The 24,752-nt window shown below is 42.6% G+C and overlaps 1 protein-coding gene across 1 annotated transcript; it reads left to right on the top strand.

Moving 5' to 3' along the window:
* Window positions 1-234: 234 nt before the first annotated feature.
* LOC141203931 (dynein axonemal heavy chain 12-like) lies at window positions 235-22,722 on the top strand. The gene is made up of 3 exons (XM_073663896.1): window positions 235-315; window positions 1,431-1,713; window positions 22,714-22,722. Exons 1-3 carry the CDS (start codon window positions 266-268, stop codon window positions 22,720-22,722), a joined length of 342 nt encoding a protein of 113 aa, XP_073519997.1. The 5' UTR covers window positions 235-265.
* Window positions 22,723-24,752: the final 2,030 nt, after the last annotated feature.

Raw genomic sequence — 24,752 nt, 5'->3', positions numbered from 1 at the left:
TGCAAAAACACCAATTTTTATAAAACATTAAGCTTAAGATTAATAGGGGTGCCCAAACTTTTTCATATAACTGTATGTTCTAATTATTTTTTTAATATGAACTATTGGCACAATAGTCAATGAATGTGACCTTTTTTCAGTCTCTATAACTATATAATGGAATCTTACTTATGGGCTATCTACTTTGTTTTAGGCTTTAAGCGCCACTTCTCTGACCGGACTTCTGGAGAAACTTCAGGACAGCAATGTGCTTCTGGATAAAATCATGAAAGGGCTGAATGCCTATCTGGAGAAGAAGAGGCTTTTTTTCCCACGGTATAGTCCTTTCACTTGTTGCAATGATTCTATATACTCCTTAAAGAATTTTTTTTTTCTTATTTAAACGCATTGAAATCATTTTTGTAATTGGATTTCATTAATAATTTTGCACTGTTTGCCTTCTATTGGCTCTGTGTTGCGCTGGCTATTGGACTTATTTTTAATCTGTCTTTTTTCAGCTCCTCTTAGCCGATTTATGACCACAGATCACATCAAAGCTGAATGTGCAGGAAACAAAAAGCCTAACGGTGCAACATTTTTAATGAAACTGAATTATCGCAAATACTCGCAATTAAATGGGTATTCCCATCTCCAAGATCCTATCCCAATATGTAGTAGGCGTAGTAATAATAATTATATTAGCAAATACCTCCAGTTAGAAATGTAGTATAGTTCTTCTGATTCGCTATGTCGCTTTCCCCAGCTTCGGTATCCATGGTTACGACCACTCATATAGTGACAGTTATTTGCTAGTGGTCGTAACCTAAGCTACTGCAATGCCCTGCACATGGGATAAGCGACAAAGCAAATCAGAAGAACTATACTACACTTCTAATTGGAGCTATTTGCTAATATTATTATTATGACGCCTACTACATATTGGGGTAGAATCCTGGAGATGGGAATACCCATTTCAGTTAAATAAAAAAAGTTCCCAAAACTGGATAGCCCCTTTAAGCTAGCCATACGCATGAGATATGAGATACCCGTGGTCTGAATGGTTATTTGGCTACTTCTCCTGACTCCCACATATTCTGCTGAACAGTCATGTGTTTTTAATGGGGAGAGAGGAGAAAGTCGGTACTGGACACCTCCGGCAGCGGGTTATCTCCCCTGAGAACCGAAAGACCGGGTATTGAAATTCCATCTGCCCGATCCTTCTGGCCCTGACATCCTCTATCGGGGGAGAGTCAGGAGACCCCCATACACATCAGTGGGTAGGCCGGTCCTGCTGCAATCGTCAGGTTTAAACTATTTTAATCCAATGTGTATGGGGACTGAATCTTTACTTTAAAGCTTTGCTTTTCTATTTTCTCACAGACACTAATACAAATGGCGCCTGACCCAATACTTTAATGACATTTTTATCATATTGTGCATTTTCGCTTTAGCTTTTTCTTCCTGTCCAACGACGAAATGCTAGAAATTCTCTCTGAGACTAAAGATCCTCTGCGGGTCCAACCACATCTAAAGAAGGGCTTTGAAGGCATCGCAAAGCTGGAGTTCCTTCCTAACCTGGACATCAAAGCCATGTACAGCACCGAGGGGGAACGCGTAGAGCTCATCCAGACCATCTCCACCTCCGAGGCTCGGGGGGCCGTGGAGAAGTGGCTCATCCAAGGGGAAGATGTCATGTTAAGGAGCGTGCATGATGTTATTGCTCGGTCACGAATGGTACGGATCTACCTACAGACCAAAAGCATTAATTGGAACTAATCTAGTACTTTTATATTTGTATAAGATTATTTGGCAGCAGTGAATGATTTGTGGATGATGTATCTCTTGCTATAGAGCCAGGTAGCAGATCTTCTACCTGCAATCGGTAGAAATGAATTTGCTGGATAATACTAGTAAGGTTGTCCCTCTCTTAAATGCTTCTGTCAACGTAATTTAACTTTGTTTTTTAAAAGGCATACCCTGAGACTGCAAGAAAAGACTGGGTGAGGGAATGGCCGGGACAGGCCGTGCTCTGTGTGTCTCAGATGTTCTGGACAAGTGAAGTGCATGAAGCTATCGGCAGTGGCCCAGAGGTACGGCATAAGCTCCTTTACTGATCAAGGTGGCTTCACTAGAAACAGTCATGGCCGGAAGTGTTGGCACCCTTGAAGTATTTTTCCATAAAATTATTGCAATTGCATGTGTATTTTTTGTTATACACATGTTTATTTCCTTTGTGTGTATTGGAACAACACAAAAAAAACAGAGAAAAAAAGGCAAATTGGATATAATTTCACACAAAACCCCAAAAATGGGCCGGACAAAATTGTTGGCATCTTTCCAAAATTGTGGGTAAACAATTTTGTTTCAAGCTTGTGATGCTCATTCAAACTCACCTGTGGCAAGTAACAGGTGTGGGCAATATGAAAATCACATCTGAAACCCGATACAAAGGGGAAAAGTTGACTCAATCTTTGCGTTGTTACGTGCCACACTAAGTAGGGAGAACAGAAAGAGGAAAAGAGAACTGTCTGAGGACTTGAGAACCAAAATTGTTGACCAATATCTTCTTTTTGTGTTGTTCCAATACACACAAATGAAATAAACATGTGAACAACAAAACATGTGTAATTGTAATAATTTTCTGGGAGAAATACATATATATACATTCATAGACAGACTTCATGTGTTCTCCTGCTAATAGACTGTCATTCCCAGGGACGCAGCTTATAGGAGTTTCCAGGGGCGGATATACCATTGGTGCAACAGAGGTAAGGGGACCCACATTCACATCAAAAGATGCAAGTAGCTTATTTCACAGCACGTTATTAGACTGCAAAGAGCCCATGTACTGTTCTTGCCCAGGGGTCTTCTCCTGGGGGTTGCAGTTGTACAGCGGCTCAATATCTTGAAGGTACCCAAAAGGCTCCATAGTATTGTTGGGATTTTGCATTGATTCATGCATCTTGTCTAGAGATGAGCAACTAAATTTGCAGGACCTTGGTCTTAGAGAGCAGGTTAGTAGTCTGTGGCTGTTGGATGGGTGCCTTGCTAACCGCCTCTTACATGCCGGCATCCCTGGCTCCTCTTTTGATTAGCCGGCCAGGCGTGATGTCATTTGTGCCTCACACCACAACTATGACATCGACATCAAAAGAGGAGCCGGAGATGCCGGTTCATGGAGCTCCGGTCCTGGGGCCGTGGAATACTGACCCGACTGTTGGACCAGAGTCCTGCAAATCCATTCGCTCATCTCTACTCGCGTCATATCTACCAATAAGGGAAGACATTGTATGGGATTTCCCATAATACCAGCATAAAATGAATCCATCTGCATTGAGTTTTCCATGCTGTTTGTGGCAGGGTTTTATAGAGGTACATCTGGGTATTTGGGGCTCTGGGTTCAATCCAGATCTCCAACTTCTATAAAGATATGTTGTAAAATTGTTGTGTACATTATAAAGTGCCTGCATATTGTGGAGTTCTCAATCTAGTCTGCAGCTTATAATCTGTATAGATTTCAGCCCCCTTGCAATATGTATGTTCTATGAATGTTTCTGCAGATGATTTCACCGTTACATCCTTCTTGTAGGGCCTGAAAAACTCCTATGATAATCTGCAGCTCCAGCTAAATGATATTGTGGAGCTTGTGCGAGGAGGCAAATTGTCCCAGCAGACTCGCACCACATTGGGGGCTCTCGTCACCATAGAGGGGCACGCTCGTGACGTGGGCATGGAAATGATCCAAACAGGTTTGTGCAAACATCATGGCTGGCACCAAACTTTCCAATACCATGTTCTATTTATCATACACTACATGGAGAAAGGTATTGTGCCCCCTCCACATTACACCTACAGGGGCTTTTATGGCCCCCTATTCTAAATCCATATACAGGATGTTAATATGGAGTCCGTCCCTCTACAGATATCACAGCTCAATATGCAGAGCACCTTCATACATTTCACCCCATTCCTATGTTCTTTCCATATCTATGTTATATCCCCCCCTCTTTTCTTTGAGTTTTCATAGGACACAATTGATCTTGTCACAGTAAAGCAATCTTGGGGTGTACTTACAATGACGTCTATGGGGCAGTAGTCATTTATGCATATTGAGATGGTGGTCACTATACAGTTATATGAAAAAGTTTGGGCACCCCTATTAATCTTAAGCTTAATGTTTTATAAAAATTGGTGTTTTTGCAACAGCTATTTCAGTTTGATATATGTAATAACTGTTGGACACAGTAATGTTTCTGCCTTGAAATGAGGTTTATTGTACTAACAGAAAATGTGCAATCTGCATTCAAACAAAATTTGACAGGTGCATAAGTATGGGCACCTCACCAGAAAAGTGACATTAATACTTAGTAGATCCTCCTTTTGCAAAAATAACAGCCTCTAGTCGCTTCCTGTAGCTTTTAATGAGTTCCTGGATCCTGGATGAAGGTATTTTTGACCATTCCTCTTTACAAAACAATTCCAGTTCAGTTAAGTTTGATGGTCGCCGAGCATGGACAGCCCTCTTCAAATGATCCCACAGATGTTCAATGATATTCAGGTCTGGGGACTGGGATGGCCATTCCAGAACATTGTAATTGTTCCTCTGCATGAATGCCTGAGTAGATTTGGAGCGGTGTTTTGGATCATTGTCTTGCTGAAAGATCCATCCCCTGCGTAACTTCAACTTTGTCACTGATTCTTGAACATTATTGTCAAGAATCTGCTGATACTGAGTGGAATCCATGCGTCCTTCGACTTTAACAAGATTCCCGGTGCCAGCATTGGCCACACAGCCCCAAAGCACGATGGAACCTCCACCAAATTTTACTGTGGGTAGCAAGTGTTTTTCTTGGAATGCTGTGTTTTTTTGCCGCCATGCATAATGCCTTTTTGTATGACCAAACAACTCAATCTTGGTTTCATCAGTCCACAGGACCTTCTTCCAAAAGGAAATTGGCTTCTCCAAATGTGCTTTTGCATACCTCAGCCGACTCTGTTTGTGGCGTGCTTGCAGAAACGACTTCTTTCGCATCACTCTCCCATACAGCTTCTCCTTGTGCAAAGTGCGTTGTATAGTTGACCGATGCACAGTGACACCATCTGCAGCAAGTTGATGCTGCAGCTCTCTGGAGGTGGTCTGAGGATTGTCCTTGACTGATCTCACCATTCTTCTTCTCTGCCTTTCTGATGTTTTTCTTGGCCTGCCACTTCTGGCCTTAACAAGAACTGTCCCTGTGTTCTTCCATTTCCTTACTATGTTCCTCACAGTGGAAACTGACAGGTTAAATCTCTGAGACAGCTTTTTGTATCCTTCCCCTGAACAGCTATGTTGAATAATCTTTGTTTTCAGATCATTTGACAGTTGTTTTGAGGAGCCCATGATGCCACTCTTCAGAGGAGATTCAAACAGGAGAACAACTTGCAAGTGGCCACTTTAAGTAGCTTTTCTCATGATTGCATACACCTGGCTATAAACTTCAAAGCTCAATGAGGTTACAAAACCAAAAAAAGTGCTTTAGTAAGTCAGTAAAAAGTAGGTAGGAGTATTTAAAACAAGAAAATGATAAGGGTGCCCATACTTATGCACCTGTCAAATTTTGTTTGAATGCAGATTGCACATTTTCTGTTAGTACAATAAACCTCATTTCAAGGCAGAAACATTACTGTGTCCAACAGTTATTACATATATCAAACTGAAATAGCTGTTGCAAAAACACCAATTTTTATAAAACATTAAGCTTAAGATTAATAGGGGTGCCCAAACTTTTTCATATAACTGTATATGAATGTTTTGGCATCTGTAGGTGTCTGCATCGCCTGTATATGACTCATTGCCACAGTTGATATTCTTTATAGTCAGTGTTTTGGATGGCCTAGGTGCGGTGTGTAATATTTTCTATCAATGGTGTGTGTGCTCTCCTCTGTGCGGTGTCCTTCCATAACCATGGATGTACTAATAAAGGGTTTTATGTCAATTCCTTTAATGACCTTTTGTTCGGTTTCTTTGTAGGTATTATGTAATTCTCCGAATGGTCAGCCATTCTAAGCCTGAGCAGACATATGGCAATGTAATTGATGTGTGACTGACATTGTTCTTCCCTATGTTGCGGTGACATATTTATGCTGCCATTGTGCAGTATTTTTTCTAATTAATCATCCTAAAGGTGTTTAGTGGGGTTGAGGTTGAGAACGTGTGTGAAACCGTTCTGCTCTTCTATTCCCTTAGGGTTGGAAGCTACAATTGTTTAAAATGTCTTGTGCTGAAGCATTAAGATATCTTTTCACTGGATCTAAGGGGCCTAGACCAACCCCTAAAAACAAGGCCATACCTCCACCACCGAACTGTACAGCGGGCACAATGCAGTTAATAGGGTAACGTTCTCCTGGCATTCACCAAATCCAGACTCGTCCATCAGATGCCAGATAGAGAAGTGTGATCCGTCACTGCACAGAACAGGTCTCCTCCAGAGTCCTGTGGTGGCGGCTTCACACCACTCCATCTGACGCTCGGCATCGTGCTTGGTGATGTAAGGCTGCATGCAGCTGCTCGGCCATGAAGCTCCTGGCGGGGGCGGAGTGTTTGTGGTGATGTTGTTACCAATGGAGTCAGGAGAGCGTTCTGCCCTCTGCTCCTCAGCACTCAGTGACCCCGCTCTGTAATGTTCCGGGGTCTCCTGAGTTGCTGCAGTTCCTTCTACTCCTTAATAATATCACTCACATGTGATGGGGGAAGATTTAGGAGGGAAGAAATTTAATATCCAGACTTGTTACCCCGGTGGCTCCTATTACAGGACCGTGCTGGTATCAGAGAGCTCTGCACCACCAGCCGTTCTGTCATATGTTAGTAACAGCACACAGCATGGGAGGGCGGATGTTATACACCGGGGGGCGTGGGGATTGATGTTATACACTGGTGGGGGGCGAGAGTCTTAATGTTATACAAGGCCGAGGGGCCAGATGTTATACCCTAGGGGTACGAGGGGCTAGATGTTATACACCGTGGGCGAGGGGACGGATATTATACACCGTGGGCGAGGGGACGGATATTATACACCGTGGGCGAGGGGACGGATATTATACACCGTGGGCGAGGGGACGGATATTATACACCAGGGGCGAGGGGACGGATATTATACACCAGGGGCGAGGGGACGGATATTATACACCGTGGGCGAGGGGACGGATATTATACACCGTGGGCGAGGGGACGGATATTATACACCGTGGGCGAGGGGACGGATATTATACACCGTGGGCGAGGGGACGGATATTATACACCGTGGGCGAGGGGACGGATATTATACACCGTGGGCGAGGGGACGGATATTATACACCGTGGGCGAGGGGACGGATATTATACACCGGGGGGAGGGAGCGAGGGTGCAGATGTTATACACCGGGGCTGGGGGCCGGATGTTATGCAAAGGAGGGCTTGGGGTTGGATGTTATACAGTGGGGTTGAGGGGATGGATTTTATACACTGGCGGGGGGGCGAGGGGACGGATGTTATACACCAGGGGGAGGGAGCGAGGGGACGGATGTTATACACCAGGGGGAGGGAGCGAGGGGACGGATATTATACATCGTGGGCGAGGGGATAGTTGTTATACACTAGGAGCGAGGGGACGGATATTATACACCGGGGGAGGCGAGAGGCCAGATGTTATACACCAGGGGGAGGGAGCGAGGGGACAGATGTTATACACCGGGGCTGGGGGCCAGATGTTATACCCTGGGGGCCGGATGTTATGCAATGGATGGCTTGGGGTTGGATGTTATACAGTGGGGTTGAGGGGATGGATTTTATACACTGGCGGGGGGGCGAGGGGACGGATGTTATACACCAGGGGGAGGGAGCGAGGGGACAGATGTTATACACCGGGGCTGGGGGCCAGATGTTATACCCTGGGGGCCGGATGTTATGCAATGGATGGCTTGGGGTTGGATGTTATACAGTGGGGTTGAGGGGACGGATGTTATACACCAGGGGGAGGGAGCGAGGGGACGGATATTATACATCGTGGGCGAGGGGATGGTTGTTATACTAAACTAGGGGCAAGGGGCGGATGTTATACTAAACTAGGGGCAAGGGGCGGATGTTATACTAAACTAGGGGCAAGGGGCGGATGTTATACACCGGGGGAGGCGAGAGGCCGGATTTTATAAACTGGGGGCTGAGAGTCCGGATGTTATACACCGTGGGCAATGGGACTAAATGAAAAACGCAGAATTCGGTGACTAGGAGTTTTGTCCTATAATGTATGTGCATTTACCTTCCCTTTAGAAACTCTCCCTTGTGATTCTGCAGTGTCTTAGAGGTTGACTATCTTTTCCTACATTGCTCAGGAGTTTCTCATGAAACAGACTTCCAGTGGCTTGCCCAACTCCGCTATTACTGGGAGAATGAGAATGCGAGAGTGCGAATCATCAACTGCAATGTGAAGTCCGCCTATGAGTACCTGGACAACTCCCCACGCCTGGTCATCACTCCGCTCACTGACAGATGCTAGCGGACTCTGCTATGATGTGATGGGTTATGCTCAGAAATCTTTTTGACTTTTGTATGATGCATGAAAATTCTTAGAAAGTTTATTGATATTTCATACCAGTTCTTTCATGTTTCATTGGTTGATCGGTGCTTTTTATCTAAATCTTGGTGGAGCTCCAGAAGGTCCGGCCGGCACAGGAAAAACTGAGACCACCAAAGATTTGGCCAAGGCGCTGGCCGTGCAGTGTGTGGTCTTTAACTGCTCTGATGGTTTGGACTACATAGCAATGTCAAAGGTACATACAATGTTAAGCTGCTCCATTGCAGATAATAAACTGACTCCAACCGATGTTCTGCTGACATGTTTTGATTATATAGTACAGACCAAAAGTTTGGACACACCTTCTCATTTAAAAATTTTTCTGTATTTTCATGACTATGAAAATTGTACATTCGCACTGAAGGCATCAAACTATGAATTAACACATGTGGAATTATATACTTAACCAAAAAGTGTGAAACAGAAAATATGTCTTATATTCTTGGTTCTTAAAAGTCGCAGGTTAACAGCAGCTCAGATTAGAGACCAGGTCAATGCCACACAGAGTTCTAGCAGCAGACACATCTCTACAACAACTGTTAAGAGGAGACTTTGTGCAGCAGGCCTTCATGGTAAAATAGCTGCTAGGAAACCACTGCTAAGGACAGGCAACAAGCAGAAGAGACTTGTTTGGGCTAAAGAACACAAGGAATGGACATTAGACCAGTGGAAATCTGTGCTTTGGTCTGATGAGTCCAAATTTGAGATCTTTGGTTCCAGCCACCGTGTCTTTGTGCGACGCAGAAAAGGTGAACGGATGGACTCTACATGCCTGGTTCCCACCGTGAAGCATGGAGGAGGAGGTGTGATGGTGTGGGGGTGCTTTGCTGGTGACACTGTTTGGGATTTATTCAAAATTGAAGGCATACTGAACCAGCATGGCTACCACAGCATCTTGCAGCGGCATGCTATTCCATCCGGTCTGCGTTTAGTTGGACCATCATTTATTTTTCAAAAGGACAATGACCCCAACACACCTCCAGGCTGTGTAAGGGCTATTTGACCAAGAAGGAGAGTGATGGGGGGGCTACGCCAGATGACCTGGCCTCCACAGTCACCAGACCTGAACCCAATCGAGATGGTTTGGGGTGAGCTGGACCGCAGAGTGAAGGCAAAAGGGCCAACAAGTGCTAAGCATCTCTGGGAACTCCTTCAAGATTGTTGGAAGACCATTTCCGGTGACTACCCCTTGAAGCTCATCAAGAGAATGCCAAGAGTGTGCAAAGCAATCATCAAAGCAAAAGGTGGCTACTTTGAAGAACCTAGAATATAAGACATATTTTCAGTTGTTTCACACTTTTTTTGTTAAGTATATATTTTTCCACATGTGTTAATTAATAATTTGATGCCTTCAGTGTGAATGTACAATTTTCATAGTCATGAAAATACAGAAAATCTTTAAATGAGAAGGTGTGTCCAAACTTTTGGTCTGTACTGTATATACTTTTTTTTAGTTTTTCCAAGGGCTGGCATCATCGGGAGCATGGGCGTGTTTTGATGAGTTTAACCGTATTGAGCTGGAGGTGTTGTCCATGGTGGCCCAACAGATTCTCCGCATCCAGAGAGCCATCCAGATGAAGATGGACATGTTCAACTTCGAAGGAACCGAACTGAAGTTTAACCCAAATTGCTTCGTAGCCATTACCATGAATCCTGGCTCCGCGGGACCTTCTGAGCTGCCGGATAACCTCAAGGTAAAGAGTCCCAGTGCCTTGCATCGGGCCCTTCCACAACATTTCTATAGGATTCAGCTCAGGACTATGACTCGGCCTTTCCAAAACTTTATGTTTATTCAACCATTCTTTTGTAGAACGACTTGTGTCTTTGGGCCATTGTCTTGCTGCATGACCCACGTTTTCTTGAGATTCAGTACATGAACTGATATCCTGATATTTTCCTTTAGCATTTGCTGATAGATTTTAGAATTCATTGTTCCATCAATGATGGCAGCCGTCCTTGGCCAAGTGCAGCAAAACAGGCCCAAAGCATGTTACGATTACCATCTTTGTGTTTCATAGATGATAGGAGGTTCTTATGCTGTAATGCAGTATTTTCTTTCTGCAAACATATAGCTTCTCACTTAAAATCTCTATCTTGGCCTCATCCTTCCACAAAGCATTATTCCAGTTACCTATTGATGTGCCCAGGTGAGTTTTAGCAGTGACATTTTAAATCGCATTGCCTTTCTCCTTGCAATCCTGCCATGCTCGCCATTGTTGTTCATTGTCCTTCTGATGGTGGACTCATGAACAATTACATTAGCTAATCTGAGGAGAGGCCTTTAGTTGCTTAGAGGTTACCTTGAGTTCCTTTGTGACCTCACAGACTGATGTAGCTTTAAGTCAAATTTATGCAGTAATACAGAAATTTTTGAGGGGTTCACAAACTTTCAAGTAAATACTAGGTTTACAAAAGAAACATAAGATTTCATCAAAGGGATTATTCTCCCCCAAACCTATATGAGATTGTTCATTTCCTATGTATAATCACAACACCGGATGCCCTCATTTCTGCAAGCTCCTTAATATTGATGTCCCGTTCTCCTATTTTCCAAAATGGACACAGTAGAGGTGTGGAGAGAGATTTGGAAAGTGTTAAAGGAGTATTCCCATCTCCAAGATTCTATCCCAATATGTAATAGGTGTAATAATAATATTAATAGCAAATACCTCCAATTGGAAATGTAGTATAGTTCTTCTGATTAGCTATGTCGCTTAACCCATGTGCAGGGCATAGCAGTAGCTTAGGTATCCATGGTTACGACCACTAGCAAGTAACTAACTGTTACTATGAGTGCTCGTAACCATGGATACCTAAGCTACTGCAATGTCCTGCACATGGGTTTAAGCAACATAGCTAATCAGAAGAACTATACTACATTTCTAATTGGAGATATTTGCAAACATTATTATTATTACACCTATTACATATTGGGACAGGATCTTGGAGATGGGAATACCCCTTTAACCACACTTTGACTGACTTTCCTCTGATGTGGAATAGACACATCACTTTTAGGTCTGGGGTGGAGGATAGTGTAAATGGACATAATGGGTTCCCCGGCTCTATGCCTAGTTTACAGTAATTTAGTTTCATTTGTTGACTGACCCATCTGGTTTGCGCATTTCAGGTTCTTTTCCGGACTGTAGCAATGATGGTCCCCAACTATGCTCTGATTGCGGAGATCTGCCTTTATTCTTATGGTTTTCTGCACGCTAAACCTCTCTCGGTGAAGATGGTAATGACTTACCGGCTGTGCTCGGAGCCGCTCTCGTCCCAGTTTCATTATGATTATGGGATGCGTGCAGTAAAGGCTGTGCTGACCGCTGCTGGCAATCTGAAGCTGAAATTCCCCCATGAAAATGAAGATATTCTTGTAAGTTCTGAACTGTTGGTCGCTTTACATCTCGTATAGGACAACATTACCATCTTACCGAGAAGCATTTGGATCACAAAAATTACAGCTGTATGATTTTATAGTAGCAGACAGAGACTTGCAAATAATTTCTGTACATTACTGTTCCTGGCTTGTTAGATCTCATCTGTGCAAAAGTGTCAAAACTATAGTTGTTAAACACGTAGCTTGTTCATCTTATGGGACAGTTTTGATTTTTAACTTAATAGCATGTATTTTAGGCTAAAAATCATTTTAACAATTGGGTTTTATTAAAAATGTTGCATCGCTTGGCTTTCACCGGCTTTTTGATTCCCTGCACATTCAATTTTGATAAGGTCTGTGGTCATAAATAAACTGAGAGGAGCTCAGAAAAAGACAGATAAAACATTTACAAACTCCCCGTCAGCCAGCAAAAACGAGTTCACTGACAGTATCTCACTTAACTCATTCTGCAGCCGGCAATTAACAGTAACACAGAGGCCACATGTATTCCCTATGGAAAAACAATTCTGCAGCATATTTTAGTGCAACTCAGCAGCGTTCCATTCCTCTTTTATCATTCCTGGAAATGTAGGAATTAATTGAAATCTGTCAATAACGAGTCCCCTACACAGTCTGACAATGTCACCACTGTTTGGGCACAGTCAGATTGTATAGGGTTGTCCCCTATATAGATTATATATACATTACATTTCCAGGAGGTATAACAGAGGGACGATACAATGTAGAGTTTTAGGAAAAGAGGTTTCATCCTTATTTTTTGGAGAATACTATTCTTTACTAATACAGACATACCACAAGAACTGACTGCTCCTTTGTAATGGGGTTCCTCACTTTTAATATTGTTTCATGTCATATTGTATATGAATTATTTTATCATTTAATCCTTTTTCATTCTATTTAGCTCTTGCGGTCAATTAAGTATGTAAACGAACCCAAATCTTTGTCTCCTGATATTCCTCTGTTCAATGGGATTACCAGCGACCTGTTCCCTGGCATTCAACTTCCGGAAGCCGACTATAAGGTATTAAAATATAATAGTGTCTTAAAGGGGTTTTCCAAGACTTAAAGAGGACTTGTCCCTCGCCATAAATATGTAAATGCCGCTGTTCTCCTGACTCCGGCATTGTTTTTCTTTTCTTCCTGCTCCTCTCCGTTCCTGACATCTGTCGCTCTCCTCTAGCCCTTTAAGCCAACTGGGCAAGGCCTTCCTGAAGACTCCCACAGAGAGGACTTGATGACCATGCCCACTTGGCTATTAAAAATTATGAACTAGATTTCTATAAAGAGGCTATATCTCAGGAATGGAGAGGCGCAGGAGCAAAAGAAAACAACACCGGATTCAGGAGAACAGCGGCATTTACACCAGGTAATAAAATTGCATATTAATGGCAAGTGATAGGTCCTATATAGCTGGCCAGCTATCATTTGGATGACAGTTATCTTTCCCGGCTCCCCCATATTCAGGAATGCTCGCTCCTGTTTTCTCTATGACAGAGTCGCTGCCAGAATCTTATGGCAGCTGCTAATTTCAGGGTCAGAAAGTAAGGATCGGGTGATTAAATTCCAACCGCCCGATTTTTATGTCCCCCAACATAATCTGTCATGAGGCCCCGATACACAGTAGATGGTAGACCAATCCCATTGAAATCACCCGATCCTGATCCACTGCTTTGGAATTGGGTTACATGACCTTGTCACTCATCGTCCGGTCCCATTAGTGCAACCTGGGCAGCTGCACAGGGGCACCAGAGGTAAGGGGGCTCACTTATACCTCCAATGCAGGATGATCTGATGTAGAAAAAAAAATGGTTAAAACATCTGTGAGTGATTTATCACTAGTTTAGTTGTAGGTTATGGAGAATTTTTTTTTAGATGAATGAATCGATTCGCAGGAGACTGATCCAATGGCCAGGTGTCATGGGTGCGTCAGATGTGACAGACAGTCGCGCTGCAGTTGGTTGCAGGAGATCCCTTCGTTTCGCATTACAGACATCTTCTTAGCGGTCTCACTGTAGGACCCAGCGGCTACCTCCCTCCTGCTGTAATTGACAATCAGGCCTGGGTGTTTAAATACTTCCTGGTTGCTACACAGAGGTGCCAGTGATATTCACATGTCCCCTTGTGAAGGCTTGGAGCAAGTGCAGTTCTTACTTCCTCTCTGGTGCTAAGAGGATGTGTGTGCCATCTCTCTGAAGTCGACTCAAGCTAAGCTACTTCCCCTGTGTCTGTCTCCCCTTGCTGTCTTTAGTTGTCAGTGGGGATCGACTAGTGCTCACCCCCCCTTCCCTATCCAGGGCCAAGCGCTAAGGAAATACAGGGATAGGTTCCTGTGCGGCAATTGGTGAGGAACCAATATAGAGTCGGTAGGGGAGACAGGGTGATTGCAGGTCTCCATTTCCCCCTTTCCCTAGTGTCTGGGCTCCCTTCCCCTCATCCCTTTGTGTCGTACTTTGTCTTTCCTACACTGTGCGTGACATCAGGTCAGTGGTGGGAACTGAATGAGACCCCTGAGAGACACCTTATTTCTTCCTGCCCCCCGGCTCTTCTTCAGATTAGCCGGCCTGGCATGACGTTATGGTTGCAGCATGATGTACACCAGGCCATATAATCAGAAGAGGAGTCGGGGATGCCGGCAGCTAAGAGGCGGCTCTCAGGGGTCCTGTCCAGCGGCCACAGAATACTGATCTGGGTCCTGAAAATGTATTCTCCCACCTCTAATTGGATCCACTGTAAACAGACTGATGAAATATTTTACCTTCCTTTTGCTCAGGGTTTACTGGAATGCGCACAGGAGAGCTGTGCTGGACACAACATCCAGCCCGAGAAGGTCTTCCTGGAGGACATGATCCAGACGTATGAGATGATGATTGTCAGACACGGGTAAGCTGTAACTACAGAAGTCCATGGGACGGGGGATTTATTCTTCTCTGTTTCCATTTTATACAATGGACCATGCTGCATTTTGTTTATCCCGTACAGTTTTATGTTGGTTGGAGAGCCGTTCTCTGGAAAAACGAAGGTCCTCCACGTCCTCGCTGATACGCTGTCTCTTATGAATGAGCGAGGGTGCGAAGAAGAAAAAGTGATTTACCGGACAGTGAACCCTAAAGCCATCACCATGGGGCAGCTGTTCGGGCAGTTTGATCCAGTGTCACATGAGGTTCGTCTATGATTGGAATTATTGTTTATAATACTAATACCTTTGCTGAAAATGGGAAAATCTCCCCTTTTATGGCTTATGGACATGGTAGAAGGGGTTCCTTCAGAGACATAGACCCCAGCCATACATTGCCGGACAATCATTTTATTATGACTTACTCCCTGTTTGCACAAAAATTGGAAACTATTTTATTTTCCCCATCAGACATGGAAGCAACAAATTGTATTATTTATGGCAGAAATTAGCATAAGTTTGCATACTTCCAGATACATTCTGACTAGACTGTGTCTGGCCTCACTCAATACACTTGCTTTGAGTGAGGTCACGCACTTCTAGTTGGCATGTGACCGCATATATGCAAATCACTTACTTGCGGTCTCTCCCGGTGCCGGCACATTCACTTCAATAGGGGCCACGTGTAGTCAATACATGTGTATCATCAATATCATAATCCAAGGCGTTCCCTTTAATAATCCTTTCAATTGTGGGATTGTATTGGATTTTATGGGAAGAGCAATTTTATTGATGCCTCTCTTCATTTGCAGTGGACCGATGGGATAGTCGCTAATACTTTCCGGCAGTTTGCGTTATCTGAGACTCCGGAAAGAAAATGGGTTATCTTTGATGGACCTATTGATACGCTAGGGATAGAAAGTATGAACACAGTCCTAGATGATAACAAAAAGGTAACTCTCTATTTTACTTTGTGAAACTTTTTTTTTAAATTTAACCACTTCCCGACCGCCCACTGTAGATAAAAGTCCGCGCAGCCTGGGCTCTGTGCAGCGCGGACGCTTAAAAACGGTGGGTGGTCCCGCAGCACTCAGGACCCCGAGGGTCCTGCAAGCGCTGAGGGTGCGGTGCAGAGCGATAGCTCTGACAGGGAACATCATCGGGACCTGATTGGATCAGGTCCCAGTGATGTTAACCCTTTGCTGTCTTCTATATGCCACGATCTATAGTGATCGCGGCATATAGAAGACAGCAGGAGGAGAGGGGGTCGTCTACTTACCTCTCCGACGACCCCTGATACCTTCCAGGACCTGGCGTTGCTATGGCAGCTGGAGGTCACATGACCGCCTTCAGATCTGCCATATATGGTGTCCTGCCAGGCTCAGCCTGCAGCTGAAGCCTGGCAGGAGACACTGACTGTGAAACAGTCAGCAAAGATCTCATGTAATGTAATATATGTCTATTACATTACATGAGATCAGTGATCAGAAAAATAAAAATTACTGTCCCATACAGGGACTAAGTAAAAATGTAAAAAAAATGTTTTCAAACTACTAAAAAAAAATCACAAAATAAATAAAATATTAAATCGATAAATCCGTATATACTTATGCAAAAACAAAAAAAGTACACCTATTTTGTATCGCCGCATCCGAAACAACCCGAGCTATAAAACTGTCACACTAATTAACTTCTTCTGTGCACACCGTAATAAAAATAAATAAAAAACGGAGCAAAAAACTATGCTTTTTCCTCATATCGCCAAACAAAAAGTGGAAAAAAATGCGATCAAAAAGCAAAATGGAAATAAAAATGCTACCGCTGAAAACGTCATCTTATTCCGCAAAAAACAAGCCACCATAGAGCTCCATCAGCCGAAAAATAAAAAAGTTATAGCTTCAGAATAAAGCAATGCAAAAAAAATATTTTTTCTATAAAATTGTTTTATTGTGTAAAAGCGCCAAAACATAAAAAAATATACAGTAAGTGTAGTATCGCTGTAAACGTACTGACCCGAAGAATAATGCTGCCTCATCACTTTTACCACACGCAGAACGGCATAAAAAAAACCTCAAAAAACAATTCCTGAATTGTTGGTTTTTGTTAATTTTACCTCCCAAAAAGCGGAATAGAAAGCGATCAAAAAATTTCACGTACACAAAAATGGTACGAATAAAAATGTCAACTCGTCCCGCAAAAAACAAGCCGTCACAAGACTCTGTGGGTCGAAATATGGAAAAATTATAGCTCTCAAAATATGGCGACACAAAAACTAGATTTTACAAAAAAAAGCGTCTTTTAGTGTGTGACAGCTGTCAATCATAAAAACTCAATATGAATCTGGTATCTCTGTAATCGCACCGACCCGAAGAATAAAGTAATCTCATCACTTATACCGCACGAGGAAAGGCGTAAAAAATAAATAAAACCAATTCTTCACCTGCTACTGATTTGTTTATTATGTCTCCCAATGTGCTCACCACACATCTAGATAAGTTCCCTAAGGGGTCTAGTTTACAAAATGGTGTCACTTGTGGGGGGTTTCCACTGTTTAGGCACATCAGGGGCTCCCCAAATGCAACATGGCGTCCACTAATTATTCAAATTTTACATTCAAAAAGTCAAATGGCGCTCCTTCCCTTCCAAACCCTGCAGTGTACCCAAATAGTGGTTTTCCCCCACATATGGGGTATCGGCATACTCAGGAGAAATTGTACAGCAAATTTAATGGTGCAGTTTCTCCCGTTACCCTTATGATAATGCAAAATTAGGGGAAGAAAAACATTTTTTGTGGGAAAAATGTGAACATTTTATTTTTTCGGCTCAATATTATAAACTTCTGTGAAGCACCTGGGGGTGCAAGGTGCTCACCACACATCTAGATAAGTTCCCTAAGGGGTCTAGTTTCCAAAATGGTGTCACTTGTGGGGGGTTTCCACTGTTTAGGCACATCAGGGGCTCCCCAAATGCAACATGGCGTCCACTAATTATTCAAGCAAATTTTACATTCAAAAAGTCAAATGGCGCTCCTTCCCTGCGCCCAAACAGTGGTTTTGCCCCACATATGGGGTATCGGCGTGTTCAGGAGAAATTGCACAACAAATTTCATGGTGCAATTTATCCTATTACCCTTATGATAATGCAAAATTAGGGGATGAAAAACCTTTTTGTGGGAAAAATGTGAAAATTTTATTTTTACAGCTCAATATTATAAACTTCTGTGAAGCACCTTGGGGTTCAAGGTGCTCACCACACATCTAGATAAGTTCCCTAAGGGGTCTAGTTTCCAAAATGGTGTCACTTGTGGGGGTTTCCACTGTTTAGGCACACCAGGAGCTCCCCAAACGCAACATGGCATCTGCTAGTTATTCAAACAAATTTTACATTCAAAAAGTCTAATGGCGCTCCTTCCCTTCCGAACACTGCAGTGCGCCCAAATAGTGGTTTTCCCTCACATATGGGGTATCAGCGCGCTCAAGATAAATTGCACAAAAACTTTTGGGTTCATTTTTTCCTGTTACCCCTACGAAAATAAAAAAAAATGGGTCTAAAGTAACATTTTTGTGAAAAAAGTTAAATGTTCATTTTTTTCTTCCACATTCCAAAAATTCCTGTGAAGCACCTGAAGGGTTAATAAAGTTCTTGAATGTGGTTTTGAGCACCTTGAGGGGTGCAGTTTTTAGAATGGTGTCACTTTTGGGTATTTTCTGTCATAAAGACCCCTCAAAGTGACTTCAAATATGTGGTCCCTAAAAAAATGTTTTTGTAAATTTTATTAGAAAAATGAGAAATCGCTGGTCAACTTTTAACCCTTATAGCTCCCTAACAAAAAAAAATTTTGGTTCCAAAATTGTGCTGATGTAAGTAGACATGTGGGAAATGTTATTTATTAACTATTTTGTGTGACATATCTCTCTGATTTAAGGGCATGAAAATTCAAAGTTTGAAAATTGCAAAATTTTCGCCAAATTTCCGATTTTTTCACAAATAAAATCGAAGAAATTTTACCACTATCATGAAGTACAATATGTCAAGAAAAAACATTCGCAGAATCAGGGGAATCCGTTGAAGCGTTCCAGAGTAATTACTTCATAAAGTGACAGTGGTCAGAATTGAAAAAATTGGCACAGTCACGAAGGCAAAAACAGGCTCTGGAGCGAAGTGGTTAAACAATTCTCGACTGCCCATATGATGATGCCATGTGTTTGGAAGCTTCTAATAGTTTTTTTTGGCAACATCTGAGTTAATTAGAGACACACCTGTGGATGTATTTTAATGCACCCCTGAAACACACTGCTTCTTTGTGTAGCATCATGGGAAAGTGTAAATAAATCAGCCAAGATATCAGGAAGAGAATTGTGGACTTGCACAAGTCTGGCTCATCCTTGGGTACAATTTCAAGATATCTGAAGGTGCCTCGTTCATCTGTACAAACAATTATATGCAAGTACAAACAAGATTGGAATGTCCAGCCATCATACCACTCAGGAAGGAGAAGGGTTCTGTGTCCCAGAGATGAACGTGCTTTGGTCCGACATGTGCATATCAACCCCAGGACAAAAGCAAAGGACCTTGTGAAGAGGATGGCAGAAGCTAGTAAGATTGTCAGAGTGACAATTCACAGTGAAACGAGTACTGTACCAACATGGGCTGAAAGACCACTCTGCCAGGAAGAAGCCATTACTCCAAAAGAAACATAAAAAATCCAGATTAATGTTTGCAAATGCACACAGGAACAAAGACCTTAATTTTTGGAGACATGTCCTGTGGTCAGATGAAACTAGAATTGAACTTTTTGTGCATAATGACCATCGTTAAGTTTGGAGGAAAAAGGGAGAAGCTTAGAAGCCTAAGAACACCATCCCAACTGTGAAACATGGGGGTGGCAGCATCATGTTGTGGGGTTGCTTTGCTGCAAGAGGGACTTGGTGCACATCACAAAATACATAGATGGCTTCATGAGAAAAGAAGATTATGTGGCAATACTGAAGCAACATCTCAAGACATCAGCCAGGAAGTTAAAGCTTGAGCAGAAATGGGTCCTCCAAATGAGCAATGACCCGAAGCATACTGCCAAAATGGTAACAAAGTGGCTTAACCCCTTCGTGACCAAACCAATTTTTTTAAATCTGTGTCACCTTATGTAGTAATAACTCTGGAATAACATATTCCATAGCTTTTGAGACTGTTTTTTGTGATACAGAATACTTTAAAATAATGGTAAATTTAGGCTGATATGGTTTGCGTTTATTTATAAAAATATCAGAAACTTGGCAAAAATGTCTTAAAAATTTCATTTTTCAAACTATGATTGATAATGACTTTAATCCCAATAGTCATACCACACAAAAACAGAAATAAATAACATTTCCCTCATGTCTGCTTTACATCAGCACCATTTGTAAAATGTTGTTTTATTTTATTAGCATTTTAGAAGATTTAAAAATGTAGCAGTTATTTTTCATTTCTTTCAAGGAAATTTACAAAACTTATTTTTATAGGGACCTGTTCAGTTTTGAAGTGACTTTGAGGCTGCGTGCCCACTGTGCGTTTTTCAAGCGTTTTTTGCTGCGGAATTTTCGAAGCGAAAACGCTTAAACGCTTGGTAATGCGTGCCCCATGGTCCTCAATGATAACCCACATGTGCTGTGTGTTGGTATATGCAACAGTTGTGGACTTCTTTGTTTGTGTGAAGGAGGACTTTATGCTGATCTGACAGTAGATGGCGATGTTGTGTTAAGTTTCCTTGTTTACTGTATTGTAAAAGAAAAAAAGTCTCTCTTGTATTTTCTATTTTGTTCTTACTTCCTGATGCAGTACTGTGTGACTGTGTGTTTTTTCCTTTACCTCATGTTCTGAGAAGTAAAAGCTTGTTATCCCCTGTAATCTGCTCTGTGAGGTTTTATACTGCAACTGTGGGTATCCAGAAGCTGTGCAACACTGTGCACATGCTGCGGAAATTTACGCTGCGGATTATCATTGCGGAAAAATCTGAAGCATATCCATTAATTTTGCGGAAACGCGGCGTAATTGCCGCCATTGACTTCCATTGATTTGCATAATATCTTAATGACTACATGTACACATGTGGATATTAAGTGATTCAATGTGCGGATGGTACCCAGGTCTGGAGAAGAGGAGACTCTCCTCCAGACCCGGGTACCATAGTACCTGTAGTTAAAAAAGAATAAAATAAAAAATAACATTATACTTACCTTCTCATGGCCCCCGGTCTCCTGTATGGTGCGTCCGGTGTCTTCGGCGGCTCGTGGTGGTGTAAAAGGACCTTCCATGACGTCATTTAGTCATGTGTGTAGATAAAGATTCCGTCACACTAAATAATATAGAAAAGTCTCATATAGTTGATAAAATAGTAGATGCTTTATTTCTCCAATATCAACTGGTTCAAATCGTGGTCAGTATACAGTTGCCCAACGTTTCAACCCCAACGGGGTTTTTCTCAGGGGCATCAGAAGAGCTTAAAAACCAGAGCATAAACATAAATAAAGACATAAGTGAGATACAATATAGTAGATAATACAATCAGTAATATATACAAAAATAGGTACATGTTGATGGGACAAGACGAGGGGGAAAAAAGGGGGGGCGAGGGGGCTAGGGGGAGGAAAAGGAGGGGAAGGGAGAAAAAAGGGAAAGTATTAGGTAGAACAACGGGAGTAAAGAGAAAAGGGAGCGTATACACTCAAAACAAAAGGAGCGGACCGTTGCAAAGTGAAAGAATTTCAAGATACCTAGTTGCTATGTACTGCGTACTGTGCAGCTGAGTGAACCTAAAGAAAGCCATTAGGAGTTCAGGGAGCGGCAGCTAAAAATGGATAAGGGTAATATAGATGAAGAGGAGGACCATATTGGGGAAATGTTAATGTATGCCTGGGAGAAGGAAAAAATGAATAAACATATACATAAGAGGAGAAAGGCTGGGGAAACATATACAGAAAGTATATGATGGTACATGCAGGGAGAAGGGGAAAGACGGGGGGGGTGATTCCACAGTGTGCATCCTGCGCACGCGCTGTTTTTTTCCCTCTATGTATATCTCACCCATTGTGTCGCGCGCATGCGCTGTCATGCATTCCACGCAACCGGAAGTTGCGTTTCACGAGACCTGATGTTGCGTCATCGCACTCCGGAAGCAGGAAGTCACACAGCGCTATTTAAACACCGTCACCGCTCCTGACACCACACCACCACCGGCAGGATACACTTTCCAAGAGGCACATAGGTAAGAGCCTTCTGGGCTGATCATCATGACCCCATGTAGACTTCGGTATTTACCCACTTTTTCTGGTCTTAGGTCCACTTACCATACCCCGTAGGCATACCTCCTCGGCCATTACCACTATTATTGCTTAAGGCAAGTATTTTCGTGGCTTGATACAGGTTATATCTGGATACTGGTGACTCATTTTCCCTTTGCTGTCTATCCACAGCTACTATTGCCGGCTGACATTTTTCCCTTACGACAACAACGACTGGTTCTCTTTATTGTAATTTATCCTGAGCTTCTCTGCAGTAACGTGGATAGATTCCCAGATATTAAGCAGTACATAGCAACTAGGTATCTTGAAATTCTTTCACTTTACAACGGTCCGCTCCTTTTGTTTTGAGTGTATACGCTCCCTTTTCTCTTTACTCCCGTTGTTCTACCTAATACTTTCCCTTTTTTCTCCCTTCCCCTCCTTTTCCTCCCCCTAGCCCCCTTCCCCCCCCTTTTTTCCCCCTCGTCTTGTTCCATCAACATGTACCTATTTTTGTATATATTACTGATTGTATTATCTACTATATTGTATCTCACTTATGTCTTTATTTATGTTTATGCTCTGGTTTTTAAGCTCTTCTGATGCCCCTGAGGAAAACCCTGTTGGGGTTGAAACGTTGGGCAACTGTATACTGACCACGATTTGAACCAGTTGATATTGGAGAAATAAAGCATCTACTATTTTATCACCTATATGAGACTTTTCTATATTATTTGGTGTGCCGGAATCTTTATCTACATGGATGCATGTGTTGTATTCCTGGCACCCTTCTTTTTCAATAGTTGAGCTTAGTCTTTATTAATTATTGTCATTTAGTCATGTGACAGGTCACGTGACCGCTGATGTCGGCGGTCGCTTGACCTGTCACAAGACTAAATGACGTCATGGAAAGTCCTTTTACACCATCGCGAGCCGCCCAAGACACCGGACGCACCGGAGAAGGAGACCGGGGGCCATCGGAAGGTGAGTAGAATGTTTTTTTTGTTTACCATTTTTATTCTTTTTTTAACTATTAACTTGGTCACACTATATAAATCCATACCGGTTGCAAGGATTTATATAGTGTGACCAAGTTGTCAAGCACTTTTCCAAGCGATGCTAAAATCGCTTGGAAAAGCGCTTGACAACCCGCATGCAAAAACGCTTGACAAACGCTTCTACCTGGCAGGAAAAACGCATGTAAAATCCGCATGCATTTTTCCTGCCAGGGAGATACAGAAAAAATCCGGAGCATTTTTGCTTCGTGGGCACTTAGCCTGCGAGTCTTATATGTTGGAAACCACCCAAAAGTGTTACCATTTTAAACACTGCACCCCTCAACGTATTTAAAATTGCTTTCATATAGTTCATTAACCCTTCTGGTTCTTTTCAGGAAGTAATGGAAAGTGGAATGACAAGAATGAAAAAGTTTATTTTTACAATCTAGATTTTGATAACTTCTGAACAGGCAATTATAGCCGGCATACTTTAAAGGTAGTTATTTGGCCATGAGCTGCCAAGGCAAACATCAGGACCACACAATCAAGATATCAAGGTGCCGATAAAGTTAAAAAGAAGCCCCCACACTGTGTTAACTATTTAGATTCTATAATCACTATTGACAACAGAATCAAAGGGGTTAAACGTCCATGGTCTGTGCCAACACTGATCATGGCTGATGCAGCAAGTTGTCAGCTATAATGTACAGGTGACAGCTACAGGATAGTCACCTGTCGGGGAACGCTAGTCTCTTATATTGCAGATCAGTAAAAAGACGTCTATTGGTCAATAAGGGGTTAAGGATAACAAAGTCAATGTTTTGGAGCGGCCATCACCAAGCCCTGATCTTAGTCCTATTGAAAATGTATGGGCAAAGCTGAAAAGGCCGGTGCGAGCAAGACGACCTACAAACCTGGATCAGTTACACCAGTTGTGTCAGGAGAAATGGGCCCAAATTCCGACCTAAGAGTATGTGCCCACGTAGCGTTTTACAAGCGTATATGCTGCGGACTTTCCTCAGGTTAAACGCTTGTGAAACGCTAGGTAATCTGCCCCCCATGGTCCCCAAGGGGAATCCGCAAGTTCTATGCCCATGCTGTGGATTTTTCCGCAGCGTTTTTGATGCGCGCAATAATCCACAGCATGTCAATTAATTTTGCGTTTCCGCAAGCGGAATTGCCTTTGCAATGCAATAAAAAACGCAAGGCAATTCCGCATGTGGAAAACGCGCGATAAACGCAGGATAAATGCGCGTGGAATTCCGCATGTGGAAAAAGCGCGATAAACGCAGGATAAACGAGCGTGGAATTGCGCATGCTTCATTTCCACAACGTGGGCACTTAGCCTTATATTGTGAGAAGCTTGTGGGAGGAAATCCCAAATGTTTCACCCAAGTCATTCACTTTAAGGACAATGGTACCAAATACTAATGAAATGGATGGAAAGCTTTGACTTGGTTTTAAGCATTTTTATTACTTACTGCATTCTCGCTCTCTCATTATTCTGGCATTTGGCAAATATTACAAATGATGGTAATCCTAATTGACCTAAAACAGGAAAGGTTTATTCTGATTTCATGTCAGATATGGAGAGAAACATGCAGATACTATGTGTCTTTTTATATAGTGTATGGA

This window comes from Phyllobates terribilis, unplaced genomic scaffold (assembly GCF_046119375.1).
Source record: "Phyllobates terribilis strain yellow unplaced genomic scaffold, ASM4611937v1 Scaffold_134__1_contigs__length_4944459, whole genome shotgun sequence".
Classification (NCBI taxonomy): domain Eukaryota; kingdom Metazoa; phylum Chordata; class Amphibia; order Anura; family Dendrobatidae; genus Phyllobates; species Phyllobates terribilis.
Note: the sequence above shows the minus strand (reverse complement) of the source record. Positions and strands in the feature narration are given on the sequence as shown.